The 14,142-nt window shown below is 35.2% G+C and overlaps 1 protein-coding gene across 1 annotated transcript in view; it reads right to left on the bottom strand.

Moving 5' to 3' along the window:
• The window catches only part of LOC149806893 (uncharacterized), a 248,378-nt gene that overhangs the window by 132,079 nt on the left and 102,157 nt on the right, over nucleotides 1-14,142 (bottom strand). Inside the window, exons 17-18 of the mRNA XM_089959232.1 lie at nucleotides 8,738-8,882; nucleotides 4,250-4,423 (exon numbers count right to left, since the gene is read on the bottom strand). Of these exons, the coding sequence (XP_089815358.1) occupies nucleotides 4,250-4,423; nucleotides 8,738-8,882 (319 nt within the window). The remainder of the gene's footprint in view (nucleotides 1-4,249; nucleotides 4,424-8,737; nucleotides 8,883-14,142) is intronic.

Here is a 14,142-nt window from a genome sequence, read left to right as displayed (position 1 = left end):
ACACATGTACAAATTTCATATATGCTCTCATTGGCACTCAGTCCCAATAAAAATAAAATGGAATACAAACTTTGTTCTTAGCTCACCTATTAGTGTCCATCACCATATCAACCTAGAAAGTCGACTTTACAGAATCACATTAATGCCACTTTATTTTATCTTCCTTTAAAAATAACTGACATTTAAGTGTCAGCTGTCATTTGTATGTAGAATTGGATTACTTCAGAAATTTTTTTCTGATCACAATTTAGGACATTCTTTAAAGCATAGCTGAATACTGGGATCAGGGTAGCTGAATACTGGGATGAGGGTAGCTGAATACTGGGATGAGAGTAGCTGAATACTGGGATGAGGGTAGCTGAATACTGGGATGAGGGTAGCTGAATACTGGGATGAGGGTAGCTGAATACTGGGATGAGAGTAGCTGAATACTGGGATGAGGGTAGCTGAATACTGGGATGAGGGTAGCTAAAAGAGGCACATGAATACAGTTGACCCACAACAATAACAACAGCAAAAAGCAGACTATTATATTATTTTACCAATGGGGTCTAAAAGATATGGAATCATGAAAGAAATAATGTTTACTTTGTATATTTTCCTTAGATTAATAATTTTAAAAATAGCAATATTTTAAATGGTTTTGTAGACTATATTCTATCCTTGTATAAATTCACAAATTTGAACCCTGGCAAACGTCTTCAGAGTATGAAATAATAACAGGAATCATGTACATAGTAGGTATGAAAGGACTGACATCAGCACTTAACAAAATAAAAATGCAATATTTCTTGGTTTAATTATATTATGTTATGTTATCTTATATTACATTACATTACATTATATTCTGTTATATGATATGTCATGGTATTATTATTCAGTTGTTTCCCATTTTGATGAATTACTTCCGTATGCAACTTGACAGTATCTTCTACAATAGCAACAACTGAAGAATAGATCTAGGTCTGCAGCTGATTATAACATGGAGAAATAAAATTAACTGCAGTTCTTGAAGAAGTATTTAAAGAAGAAAGGAATTATATTGAATGGTTCCCAAATTTACTCTACTTTTAATTCAAAGACATGTTCAAAGTATTTCCAAGAAGCAGTTGGTGCACAGCAGGGGTCCTGAACTACACACAAAGAAAGTGATTTCTTCCTAATAGAAACACATTAATATTCCATAATATTGAATTATAAATTTGATTTCCAGAGCTTTTTCTCACCATGTTGGTATCAAATACTGGTACATTGAATGAAAACATGTTAATCCCTTTAAACTTGGACAGAGCAGATGAGATGCCCCATCCAACTGGCCAAACTTTGAGGAGTCTGATAAATGATTCCTCTCAAATTATATATAAATACCACTGAAAATGATTCCACTGACTGACCTTAAGATAGGAATCAATTGTATGGATTATCTTTTATTAGATTTTTTCTGCATGACTAAGGTCTGTTTTAAAAATCTTAAGAGCATAAAATGACATAGATCTATAAATAGATGCTAGCATATGACTTGACAGTTACTAAGAATAGAATTATTAGTAAAAATGTTTACAAGATTGGGCCTTTTACCAATTGGACAGATCGATTAGGATGGTGTTAGAAGAATTAATTCTTATTGGATGAGTGAGGTCACATTAATAGATATTTTGAAACATTAGAATCAGTAGTATGATCTGTCATATAGGGGTATGTTGTGAAGCATAGTAATAATAATAATAATAATAATAATGGAAGGTATATATCAGGAGAGAACTGAGCAATCAGATTTAATTCCTATTTTGGAGTAATTCTTAATTCTTATGTTCCTGTTGTAACATCAAGACTGCAGAAAAAATTTATGTTGTACTTAGATATTACCTGAGAGCAGAAACATTTGTTTAGACTGCTCAATTGAAATATAAAGTGCTCCTTTTTTTTTTAACTATAATATTATTCTTGGAACTATTGTGAACTAGTCAAATGAGATCTGGACAATGCCATTTTGACAACATCATGATTCTTGGTGGACCAGTACATTTCTGGTTTTGAAATTTATACAGAACTTTTCATTCTTTTGGACTTTCATAGAACTTTATCTGGGTTACATTTTATTCACTTCAGAAAACTGTTAAGTTCCTCTAAAAAATTTCATTTTATAACATTTATATTCAAATTGTTTGTTAAATTTTACAAAACATGTTAGTTTTGCTCCTTTTTATCACTTAGTTTGTGACCATAGAGTCATAAGACAGCCATCATTTGCCTCTTAAATAATGACATCCATTTTTAAGTCTATACTTTAAAACTAATAAATGGAGGTTTTACTAGTTGGGGGAGTGGCAACGCATGTGTCATAGCATGATATAGCATTTATGTACCCCTCTACCTTTACTTCTCTCTTTTCAAAAGAGTACATGTACAGCATATTATTGATAAACAGTCAGTGCAATAGCTTGTTTCTGAAGTGTGCTGGTTATAGAATTGCATTTAGTTTAGTAGTTTTACTTTTGGCATTTATTATGTCAATGTCAATGTGTTCTTTTGTCAGTGTCAATGTGTCATCTTAGTTTGTTTTAAATTTAAATTCAGCTATAAGCTTTTAGGGATGAAATGTATGATCACCTTAAATTGCCAACTGTGGTATTGTTTTCATGACATTATTACAAAGTAGTACCTTGGGGATACGTTTTCAGACAAGGAATAAGATGGAGTGGACTGATCTAAATTTGACATAATATTTAATTGCTTAGTAAAATCTACATCATGCATTTGTGCAGTACATAAACCGGTAGAGAAGAAAATGTATTTTTTATATATTTGGTCTTGTTCAATATTCATGCTGGTAAGTTTTGATACCAAATATATTTATGTGGTATCGATTATTATTAACTGACTATTATTACCTTTTTTAATTTTTTTGCATTCCCCAAGGATTACCTGAGAAATTTTGTTTCAAGGAAAACACATGACCTTGACCTTTGTTCCATATGATAAGGAACCTAGATTTATATGATATAGCTAATATATCATTTTTTTTTAAATATGTACTCTGCATATTTCTCTCTGAAATATATGTGATAGCCTGTTCCTATATATTCCAATGGAACTAATGTATGTTGATGTATTTTAGTATACTTTATAGGTTATCAATCTACATATTCTTTCCTAGGCCTATCATTCTGTCCATACACTTGTCCTGGGCAGTGCTCTCTGTTTTGCTCTAAATTGATTGTTTTACACCTGTAATTGGTAAACTTGCATTCACTGTCTCTCTGTATGAATAATTAATAAATATAAGAGGCAGTAAATCATTCATATTGAATATACTGGGAGATGAATAAATATGAACATGTAAAATAGTAATATGCTGATGGTGGTATTGTTATGCATATTTATAGTAAAAGTATTTTATTGTATTTGCACGGTAAAAAAAAGCAGGAGAAATAAAGTATTTGTCATTTGTTACCAACCTCACACAAAATAAACCCAATTTTTTTTACAACAAAAATGGACTTGTCTTTTCCGTTCTGGCAGTAAAGGGCAAGTGCTGTAACATCTATATGATCACCTGTTTTGTAACAGCAAGATTTCAATATGCCTGCTGTGGTGGCCATATAATATGATATTGGATGTCAGTCATGCCAGTAATTTAGGAGGAATTGTGATAAGAATGTTTGCTAACAGACTGATTGATAATGAATCAATGACAGACAACAGGCCATCACATAAGCTAATAAAGTCAACAATGTCTAGTATAATGGGAGAACCAGAGAACAATACTGACTTGGGAAACGGATGTCTAACATTTCATGAGAAATCTAATGGATTCAAGGTTATAGATACAATATTACACATGTAATGTAAAAGCTTAAACTGATAACATCCACTCAAAAGGTAGGCACCTAGAGAGGTAATCAAAATGGTTATGTTGGAAGAGTTTCTTCTCTTGCATATTATTGTTATAGTATACATAGTATAGAGATGGGGAATATGAACTATTATCCTTCTCTGAAGGGCTGGATTCAGAAAGAATTGGAAGTTAAATTCCAACATAAAATAATGGGTTAACATTGGAGAAAACATGGGTTCCATGGATCGCACTATCTTTCCTGCAAATCAATGTCCCCTACCATATATCATCTGCCCGATATGGACAAATTTAACACTTTATACACCATCTTAAAATTGATAATGACAATGTTGTTGGCATATCTGCAACTGTGAAAAAGTGATGCATATGCTTTATCAATGGCAAACTTACATGGATTCTGTTTTTGCAGTCATAGTGAGAGGTCCCTTTCTCTCCTTGAAGGTAATGGCATTCCCAGACACATTCAAATCAAGGGAGGCTACCGTTGCCATACTGACATGCATGGATAGTGGCAGGCCAGCCACAGTGGGAATAACTTTCAAAATCTCTACGTTGCTCATTGACCTTCAAATGACAAAGAAAAAAAAATGAACAAATACTGAAACCACAAAATTCAGATGTTTTTCAAAGGTTTCATAAGTTTTAATTTTAAAATAAACTTTCTTGTTAACAAATATTTCTGTCTGCATTATGCAAGCATAAATTACAAATTGATAGACATCACAGATGTAACAGTAGTATAATTACACTCAAGTTTCATTACTGGCCAAGGACCAGTTGTAGTGAATACCAACTGTTGCCAAGGTGCTCATATCTTGCAAATGGATGTGAATATTTATTTATGATGTGTATTTTAAAAAGTAATGCACAATATTACCATTTTTAACAAAATCCAGTTTTTACCAAAATTAAAGTTTGTTTGGGTACTGCTTTATTTTCCTTCATTGTAACCTAAGCATTACTTCCATGAAGATCACATGATCATCTTTGAATATCTAGGCCAAATCCTGATACTTCATTAAAAGATAGCTTGTCATCAGTCTTCTCTACATTGCTGACACAGTGAAAGGGGTTGTATTCCCTATTTTAAAAAAAGTCCTCCAATACTGTTCCCTATAGTGCAGTGTTTTTGCTAAACCTATTTATATTCTAGTTTCTATTACTGAATACTGTGAAAATTAATCTTCTAAATGACTTTCATGCTCATTGTTCCATTACTTCCATTGAACTATATGCTCCCAAGGTCATGGTTACATGTGTGTCAGTATGCTCCCAAAGTTATGGTTACATATGTGTCAGTATGTTCCCAAGGTCATGGTTACATATGTGTCAGTATGCTCCCAAGGTCATGGTTACATGTTTGTCAGGAAGCAAAGATTGTAAGGAAATTGGCATCATTTACAAACATACCTGACAATGTGCTGACAATTAATGAATAACCTACACAAATCATATTAAAAAGACATGGACTGATGTCATTTAAATATAGTTGATCTATTTCTCCAAGAAATGTAACAAAGATTCAACAAACTAAGACAAAGGACAAAATTGGTTACTGAAAAAAAAAATTACCATCCTGATTGAGCAATGGGATAAAATATAGAAATATGAATTTTATATAATGGTTCTATTATTATTATTTATAAAATATTGAAGTATGACATTACTAACTCTAATCTTAAACTTGTGCAGTGATTTAAGTCTGCATACATACATTCACTTCAGGGTGCATACAAAAGTCTAATTATAAAAATAGGCATCCTTTTTTGAAGATATTATGTTTTATGCCTCCTTGGTCTGTAAACTAAGTCATAGAAAAGAGTGAAAATCAACAAGTTTTGTAAAATTCAACAAATAATTTATTTCCCTAGAATACGAAGTGAAAATGTAAAAAGGACTTACGGTAATGCGAATTTAATCTCAAATAGTCTAAAAAGTAATTTCACCAGTCATGATGAATAAAGGTCTAATTAAATTCCAATGGTGGTTAATTTAAGTTCCAGCATTGAAGGGGTTAATGAGCTTGTAATGGCCTGTAACTTGCTGATGTGACAACAGTCTTCCAAATAATCACAATGATATAAACCAAAATATCCTTGTCTGAATTTACTATAATTCCAAGTTAATGTCTCTGTCCACAAATATTATTGATAAGCACTCTGTATTTTTATTGAATAAATAATATGAATAAATAATTCTAGCCCAAATCAAATACTGAACACAACAATAAGACTGATTTGTGCTTCAGATGTTATGCCAGGAATGAGTAATTTCTCATTGCAATTGAGACTAGTTCTATCAAATCCAGAGTTTGTCCCTGTGGAGTCAAGCTTCATTGATAAATCTCAAGATGATTGATTTTGCATGTCAACTGATGACCTTGATGATGACCTTGATAGTGATAAAATGGTCAGGGCAAGGTTCACAGAGATTGCTCTTATCTCATGAGCAGAGATCTTCTTCAGGTGACTGTAGTCTAGCGATATCTCAGAGTATGCAGTGCATGTTTTCTTTTCATGTTGAACTTGGAAAAAACTGCATCTTTGGGCTTCACAAATAGGCTCAGTCCACTTTGGATAATGTCTGAGCCCATGTACTGGGTCCTGTTTGAAAGAATTTGGGTTGTGTCAATACAGAAGAGCAGTTGTATGATGACTTTTTGAATGCCCACTGACAGCATCCAATTCTTGGCAATGAAACCAGGTTGCAGTATAAGGACTGCTGAGCCATCTAATCAAAACTGAAGGTAGATTACATCAACACATATGGCATGTAATTCAGTCACTCTGCAATGCAAAGCAAACACTCGGGAAACAGGTTTGTGTGAAAGTAGCTTCAGTGAGGTCATGGCTAAAGGCTCAAATTTGTTTGAATTAAATCAAGTCAAAACCAAAGAAAGATTTCACTTAGGAAAACAATGTGAATGATTTAGGCTTATTCAAGTTAACGCTGGGGAACAAATCAGAAAGGTTTTTGTTATGACCAAGATCCTCCCTGCCATGATGATGGAATGTGTCCAGTCATTGAGTGGTAGCCCTATCTTCTTGAACAGCCAAAGAAAAAAGTCAGGTACTTGTAGGACAGGGGCACTTGAAGGGATGCTTTGAAATTTATTTGTGAAAACACACCACTTCCCTCTGTAAGCTTCTAGCTCATGCAGTTTTTGAAGGGTTGGATTGTTTCTGCTTTGAGTCTGCATGGACAAGATCTAAGCATGAAAAAGAGAAGACAATCCAGGCATGGATGAAACATGTGGATCCAAGGCTGTTTGAAAAGGTTTGACCTGGCCAAGATCTTCCTCGGTAGATCTATCACTAGATCAAGAAGAGGGGAGAGTGGCAATCAGAATCATTTTGCACTTCAGGCCCTGCAATTTATGTATAATCTTTGAAACTATGATCATTAGAAGGTGTAGACAAAGGTCTGCAAACCCTACCAATTGAGAGGAAGAGTGTCAATGGACAATGCCATTGGATCTAGTAATGGGACATGAAGATGGCACTTTTTAATTCCACCTGGTTGTAAAAGATTGACCATCTGAGGCCCTCCTATTCTGTCTCAAGAATCTGTCCCCTTCTTGACAGAGAATAGGCTAAGACATTAGGTCTGCCAAAAATACATCTGATCTGGGTGTCAATGCAATGTTGCATGCTTGGTTCAGATGATTTGGTACCAACCTGTTTGCGGAGCTATGTCAGTACCACCAAGATATCTGATATCATCAACACAACCTTGTTCTGAAGGTGGTCACTCCAAAAAGGAAAGGCTTTGATGATAGCTTTCATCTGCAAGAGACTGATGTGGAGACCTGTGTCTTAAGCTTCTGTACAATTCCCCTACTTGATACGTTTGACTGTACTCTGCAACAGTGAACTCAAACTTTTCAATTTTGCACCCCTCCAACAATATAGTCAGCAGCCTTTGTCAGTTTTGACTTCCAAGTGATTTATTGATGCTGTGTGAATGTTTTTTTTCCTTTGATTCCATTATTTTGGAATTCATTTTCATTTGATGCTTCAGTTTTTGTTTTTTACTTTATTCTGGACATTTTTGATTTAACTGGTCTCTTCACCGGTGTCAATGTCTTAACAGTCACTTGTATTGCCTTCACAGTATAAGCATGATACAAGGGTAAAAAGACAAGTTATTTGCTGTTTCATGCCTACATCTTAGTAAAACCTTTTGCTCTTTGCTGCCTTTGCAGATAAAAATTGCATTACATCAGGATCATATCATGTGATTGGATCTCCTAACTGATGAAAGTTGCCAAACCATAATTTTGTCTTTTAGTCAAAAATGGAAATAAAACAGGAGTGGAATTTACCTTAAGTTACTTGAATTTGTTGCATATCTTCATCTGGACTTTTACAATTTGGTAGCATGTTAAGCTCAGCAACAAATAGTAGGGGATAAACTGAGTACACAGTTATTTCCAGATAATCAAAGCCATACATAAGATAAGGAGAATGGGGAGAGGGGGACAGGTAGAAGATTGCTTGATGGATTTGTTTACTTTCAAAACATTGCACCATTGGGGAATTTAATCACTGGTTGGCACATCTATATAAAATTAAAGTATTAAAAAAAGAATAGACTTTGTTAATTTGTATTTCTCCACTTTTATGCAATCAATCTTGTTGTTTGCAGTACTTAAGTGTATATATTTCTAAATCCCACAAGGGTACATCATGATTGAAACACAGACCAGTGTTACTTCGAGGAGAAAACTGTTGAAGATTTACAGTGTCTCATTTATAGGTTAGATTGTTTTTGACTTTCTACAGTATACTTCTAAGTCATCAATACCTTGCATTGATCATATATACACTTATAGCAAAATTTTAAGACTGTATCTAAATAATATGCCAAGCAACTGACCCCAACAAAATATATTTCAGCCCTTTCTGTAACATGGCCATAAGCTTCTGCATAAACCCTGGGGACTTCAGCTGGTCTGTGGGATTTGGAGAAATGCCAACAGCACCTAGTATGTCAGACAGGCTCCAGTAGGCAGTGTTCTGGTCTGAATATGTACAAATAAAAATATTACTGGGAGACATTTACTTTGGTAGGGTTATAAAATATACTGAATAAATTATTTACAATAAACTGACTGAATTACCTGATATTTTTGTACATTCTATATCACACTCAAACACTGGAAGTAGTTTTCATAATAAAATGCTTTCTAAATATATGTAATAATTATATAAGAAAGTAAAGTACATCATAATCAAGGTGACAGCTGGAATTGAAACAAGTACAGAATGTTCAAAACTACTTTATAATTTCTTCATGTAGATATGGATTGTTCTTGCAAATGGCATTTCTTATTTGATAATGCAATAGAATTATATAGCATACCCACTTAACCCAGCACTTTTTCTGTTACATTTATATCTACTCCCAGCAAAAGGAGAGACACTCCCCAAGCTCTGGTTCTAGGTTATGGATCAAAATTCTTTACTCTTGTTCACACAATACAGACAACCCCAAATCATATTCCAATGTTTCAAGTCTCTCTCTTTTATCGAAATGCTTTGTAGGGCATAATGCTATAATCCTGCCTCTTCATCTATACCTATATCACTTCATTAACTACTAGGTGGAAATTTACCAAACTTGGTATATAGACTGCCACTGTGATGACACCTATTTACCGAACATGGTACATAGACTGCCATTATGATGATACCTATTTACCAAACTTGGTACACAGACTGCCATTATGATGACACCAATTTACCAAACTTGATACACAGACTGCCATTGTGATGACACCAATTTACCAAACTTGGTACACAGACTGCCATTGGGATGACACTTATTTACCAAACTTGGTACACAGACTGCCATTGTGATGACACCTATTGACCAAACTTGGTACACAGACTGCCATTATGATGACAACAATTTACCAAACTTGGTACACAGACTGCCATTGTGATGACACTTATTTACCAAACCTGGTACACAGACTGCAATTGTGATGATACCTATTTACCAAACTTGGTACACAGACTGCCATTGTGATGACACCTATTTACCAAACTTGGCAAACAGACTACCATTGTGATGACACCTATTGACCAAACTTGGTACACAGACTGCCATTATGATGACACCAATTTACCAAACTTGGTACACAGACTGCCATTATGATGACACCAATTTACCAAACTTGGTACACAGACTGCCATTGTGATGATACCTATTTACCAAACTTGGTACACAGTTCCGTTATGATGACACCAATTTACCAAACTTGGTACACAGACTGCCATTATGATGACACCAATTTACCAAACTTGGTACACAGACTGCCATTATGATGACACCAATTTACCACACTTGGTACACAGACTGCCATTGTGATGATACCTATTTACCAAACTTGGTACACAGATTGCCATTATGATGACACCAATTTACCAAACTTGGTACACAGACTGCCATTGTGATGACACTTATTTACCAAACCTGGTACACAGACTGCCATTATGATGACACCTATTGACCAAGCTTGGTACACAGACTGCCATTATGATGACACCAATTTACCAAACTTGGTACACAGACTGCCATTATGATGACACTTATTTACCAAACTTGGTACACAGACTACCATTGTGATGACACCAATTTACCAAACTTGGTACATAGACTGCCATTGGGATGACACTTATTTACCAAACTTGGTACATAGACTGCCATTGTGATGACACCTATTTACCAAACTTGGTACACAGACTGCCATTGTGATGACACTTATTTACCAAACTTGGTACACAGACTGACATTGTGATGACACCTATTTACCAAACTTGGTACATAGACTACCATTGTGATGACACCTATTTACCAAACTTGGTACACAGACTGCCATTATGATGACACCTATTTACCAAACTTGGTACACAGACTGCCATTGTGATGACACCAATTTACCAAACTTGGTACATAGACTGCCATTGTGATGACACTTATTTACCAAACTTGGTACATAGACTGCCATTGTGATGACACCTATTTACCAAACTTGGTACACAGACTGCCATTGTGATGACACTTATTTACCAAACTTGGTATATAGACTGCCATTATGATGACACCTATTGACCAAACTTGGTAAACAGACTGCCATTGTGATGACACCTATTTACCAAACTTGGTACATAGACTGCCATTGTGATGACACCTATTTACCAAACTTGGTACACAGACTGCCATTGTGATGATACCTATTTACCAAACTTGGTACACAGACTGCCATTATGATGACAACAATTTACCAAACTTGGTACACAGACTGCCATTGTGATGACACTTATTTACCAAACTTGGTACACAGACTGCCATTGTGATGATACCTATTTACCAAACTTGGTACACAGACTGCCATTGTGATGACACTTATTTACCAAACTTGGCAAACAGACTGCCATTGTGATGACACCTATTGACCAAACTTGGTACACAGACTGCCATTATGATGACACCAATTTACCAAACCTGGTACACAGACTGCCATTATGATGACACCATTTTACCAAACTTGGTACACAGACAGCCATTATGATGACACCAATTTACCAAACTTGGTACACAGACTGCCATTGGGATGACACTTATTTACCAAACCTGGTACACAGACTGCCATTATGATGACACCTATTGACCAAGCTTGGTACACAGACTGCCATTATGATGACACCAATTTACCAAACTTGGTACACAGACTGCCATTGTGATGACACTTATTTACCAAACTTGGTACACAGACTACCATTGTGATGACACCAATTTACCAAACTTGGTACATAAACTGCCATTGGGATGACACTTATTTACCAAACTTGGTACACAGACTACCATTGTGATGACACCAATTTACCAAACTTGGTACACAGACTGCCATTGGGATGACACTTATTTACCAAACTTGGTACACAGACTGCCATTGTGATGACACCTATTTACCAAACTTGGTGCACAGACTGCCATTGGGATGACACTTATTTACCAAACTTGGTACACAGACTGCCATTGTGATGACACCTATCTACCAAACTTGGTACACAGACTGCCATTGTGATGACACTTATTTACCAAACTTGGTACACAGACTGCCATTATGATGACACCAATTTACCAAACTTGGTACACAGACTGCCATTGTGATGATACCTATTTACCAAACTTGGTACACAGTTCCGTTATGATGACACCAATTTACCAAACTTGGTACACAGACTGCCATTATGATGACACCAATTTACCACACTTGGTACACAGACTACCATTGTGATGACACCAATTTACCAAACTTGGTACACAGACTGCCATTGGGATGACACTTATTTACCAAACTTGGTACATAGACTGCCATTGTGATGACACCTATTTACCAAACTTGGTACACAGACTGCTATTGTGATGACACTTATTTACCAAACTTGGTACACAGACTGCCATTGTGATGACACCTATTTACCAAACTTGGTACATAGACTACCATTGTGATGACACCTATTTACCAAACTTGGTACACAGACTGCCATTATGATGACACCTATTTACCAAACTTGGTACACAGACTGCCATTGTGATGACACCAATTTACCAAACTTGGTACATAGACTGTCATTGTGATGACACTTATTTACCAAACTTGGTACATAGACTGCCATTGTGATGACACCTATTTACCAAACTTGGTACACAGACTGCCATTGTGATGACACTTATTTACCAAACTTGGTATATAGACTGCCATTATGATGACACCTATTGACCAAACTTGGTAAACAGACTGCCATTGTGATGACACCTATTTACCAAACTTGGTACATAGACTGCCATTGTGATGACACCTATTTACCAAACTTGGTACACAGACTGCCATTGTGATGACACCTATTGACCAAACTTGGTACACAGACTGCCATTATGATGACACCAATTTACCAAACTTGGTACACAGACGGCCATTGTGATGACACTTATTTACCAAACTTGGTACACAGACTGCCATTATGATGACCATTTGCAAGAAGGTAACATCTTCTGAACTACTCCCCATCAATCATTGGTAGGAAGTCTTAGATCAAATATACAAAATCTACAGTTACACAGAGATATTTAAATCTTTTTACAGCTTCATTTTTTGTTCAGTCTGAAACAGAATTAAAATATTCACAAGATACCAGAAAGTGCACTACAACATTCTTTCTCATGGCATTTGACACAGAACCTGATAAAACAGATCATAAAGAGATTGCTGAAATCAACTTACAGAGTGTTAAGATAGAACAATGATTCAAGTTAAATCTATAACACATTTTGTAAAGAAAAGCAATGTTAATAAAATGGTATAATTCACTGTATTCTTTAGATATATCTATCAACTGGGTTAAATGATGAAATCTACTTGCTGACAAGTCAGTACATTAACTATCAACTTCTTCTTGGAATACAAGAAATACAAAATCTTGTCAAAATTCATACAAAGTCGCTGTGTTTGTAAGCTGAATGAAGTAACACAAATGCAACGAGATTTTTACTTGACTCCAGATCAATTCATATGATTTTCAAAACTCCTTCACAAAAGTGAGGATAGATCTTCACCATTTTTGTTCAGAACCAATTTAAATAGTGTAATAATAAGTGTTTTAGTAAAATACAAACAAACATGTCAATGCCATTTTTCATGCAAAAAAAGCTATCGTGATAACATTTCCAAGACAGCCACTATGGTGCCATGCTTGGAAGACCATTTTCATTCAGAAACAGGTAAATATTGCTATAGGGTTTTAGTGAATGGCCAATGTTGAAACAACCAGTCACTCAGGAGAAGTAATCATAGAGTGATTTTCAGGATGGCCATCAAGGCAGCCATTTTGGAGGTAGCATTTACCTAATTCTGATACAGGAAAAGTAATATCTGTTTTGAAGTAGTACATTGTTTATATATGACCACCATACCATTGAATTTGCCTCTGTGACAATCTGCTGTATAAACTGCCACCAAGGTTAGTTTTACAGAAGCTCTAAGCAGGACTGTTCACCATTTATATATAATGCATGTTGTGGGCATATAATGAGGTGGTTGGGTTTTTTTTTTATCTTTATGGGATTCTTTTAATGATTACAGAAAATTGTGTCTTTCAAAACAATATCATGTCAAAGAGTTTTGGAACAACAAGTTGTGTTTCATGTGATGTTGTAATATGGCCAGTATGCCATTATTATTGAACCGCTCCAGTGGCCTCGTTGTTAGAGCA

The sequence above is a fragment of the Sinohyriopsis cumingii genome, chromosome 1, assembly GCF_028554795.1.
Source record: "Sinohyriopsis cumingii isolate HCF-2022 chromosome 1, ASM2855479v2, whole genome shotgun sequence".
NCBI classification, from domain to species: domain Eukaryota; kingdom Metazoa; phylum Mollusca; class Bivalvia; order Unionida; family Unionidae; genus Sinohyriopsis; species Sinohyriopsis cumingii.
This window is presented reverse-complemented; position numbering and strand designations above follow the sequence as displayed.